The sequence below is a fragment of the Cynara cardunculus genome (genome assembly GCF_001531365.2).
Source record: "Cynara cardunculus var. scolymus isolate 2C chromosome LG 2, CcrdV1, whole genome shotgun sequence".
NCBI classification, from domain to species: Eukaryota; Viridiplantae; Streptophyta; class Magnoliopsida; order Asterales; family Asteraceae; genus Cynara; species Cynara cardunculus.
Genome location: NC_037529.1, coordinates 58,754,612 through 58,756,059, shown reverse-complemented (window position 1 = coordinate 58,756,059; position 1,448 = coordinate 58,754,612). Strand labels below are relative to the sequence as shown.

The 1,448-nt window shown below is 38.5% G+C and overlaps 1 protein-coding gene across 1 annotated transcript; it reads right to left on the bottom strand.

Moving 5' to 3' along the window:
• Positions 1–449: 449 nt before the first annotated feature.
• Positions 450–947, bottom strand: LOC112506212. The gene has a single exon (XM_025110230.1). The coding sequence runs from the start codon at positions 945–947 to the stop codon at positions 450–452; it is 498 nt and encodes a 165-aa protein (XP_024965998.1).
• Positions 948–1,448: the final 501 nt, after the last annotated feature.

The window sequence follows — 1,448 nt, the reverse complement described above, 5'->3', positions numbered from 1 at the left end:
GGAAGGTGGACCTGCAAAGCTATCACACAAGGGTGGATTTGAGAAAGTGAAAAGCTAAAATTCCTTCAAATTGCCTCAGGTGGCGAAACATATCGTGCATCTTGAAATCTCTTTATCTCGTTGATAATGACATCTTCTCTATCAGGATCGACATGAATAACTCGTTTGTCATGACCCTTGTAAACATACTTGAACACATATTTCACAAATATTATACTTGAGAAAACCTCAACATTGATGTTACAGTTAAACATCATTAGCAACTTTGGATTATATGGGACCACTCATCTATTATCAAGGATATTTCCCCGGACGTTCACCTTTATTCCATAATTTCTCCTCTGATACATTGGATATGAGTTATCTGGCTCCATCATCTTGTCGTTGAATTGTTGAGGATATCTAAAATGACATTTTCTAGGCTCACCTTCCATACAAGGGCTAGACGGTCATAAATGGCCGCAAGGACCATGCATCATGTGCTTTATCACCAGCTCGTGCATTTCAAGATACTTTGTCGGGTCCGGGATTTCAGCACAAACTATCTTGTCGTAATGGTCCGGGTCTGTAATCTTGTGTTCCAATTTCATTATCATGAGGATATGTGCATGTGGCAAACCACGTTTTTGAAACTTGATGACATAAACATATGCCCCAACCTCGCCGAGGATGTGCTTCTTGAAGAGTTCATTTTTAGGATCCTCTAATTTGGCAAGAAAAAGTCTTGCAACAAGGTCCGACCTATCTTGCGTGGTTTGACCAGGCAATAACTCTTTAAGGATTTCAGGCCACTTAGGATTACACGTCTTGGTAAGGAATATATCGGGCTTCCCGTCATCTTGAATTAAAGTCATAGAATCCATAAATCTTCTTCGCATATCACGTGGGCCTCCAATAAAACTTGCAGAAAGCACAACCTGTTCTACTTGGTTGAACCTCACCGGCATTGACGCAATCCACAACACCTTGGTATAAGTCTGATCTTATCTTCGTTTGATTCCTTTCAATAAAAGATAAATGTGTAGTCTCTATCTTGATGTACATATCTACCACGAATTGTTGAAATACTCTTCCGCGTAATAGAATGACGTTTACTCGACCCAATCTAGAACTTGTAACAATAATAATCTCGCATTGTTACAATTTTCCTACCCCTTCCTGAGCTAACCTCTGCATAGTATCAATTTTGAATAGTATAGATTAATAAATGAGTGAATAAGGTAATAAATATATGTGACAATGTTCATACCTTCATGATCTTCGTCGAAGTTTTCGTTGTCATTAACAATTTCATCGATGCACACTCCATGTCTAGGTATTCTAGCATGCCATCCAGACTCACCATTGGGAAAAAACAAAGGATAAGACAAAGATCATAGCAATCATAGTGATGTTCAATTTTTCCACTATAGTCAGACCTCTCATATACAACAATACTTCTCTTGTAT

Coding starts and splice junctions, on each gene's coding strand:
- LOC112506212 (XM_025110230.1), bottom strand. CDS start 947: ATGCCGGTGAGGTTCAACCAAGTAGAACAGGTTGTGCTTTCTGCAAGT.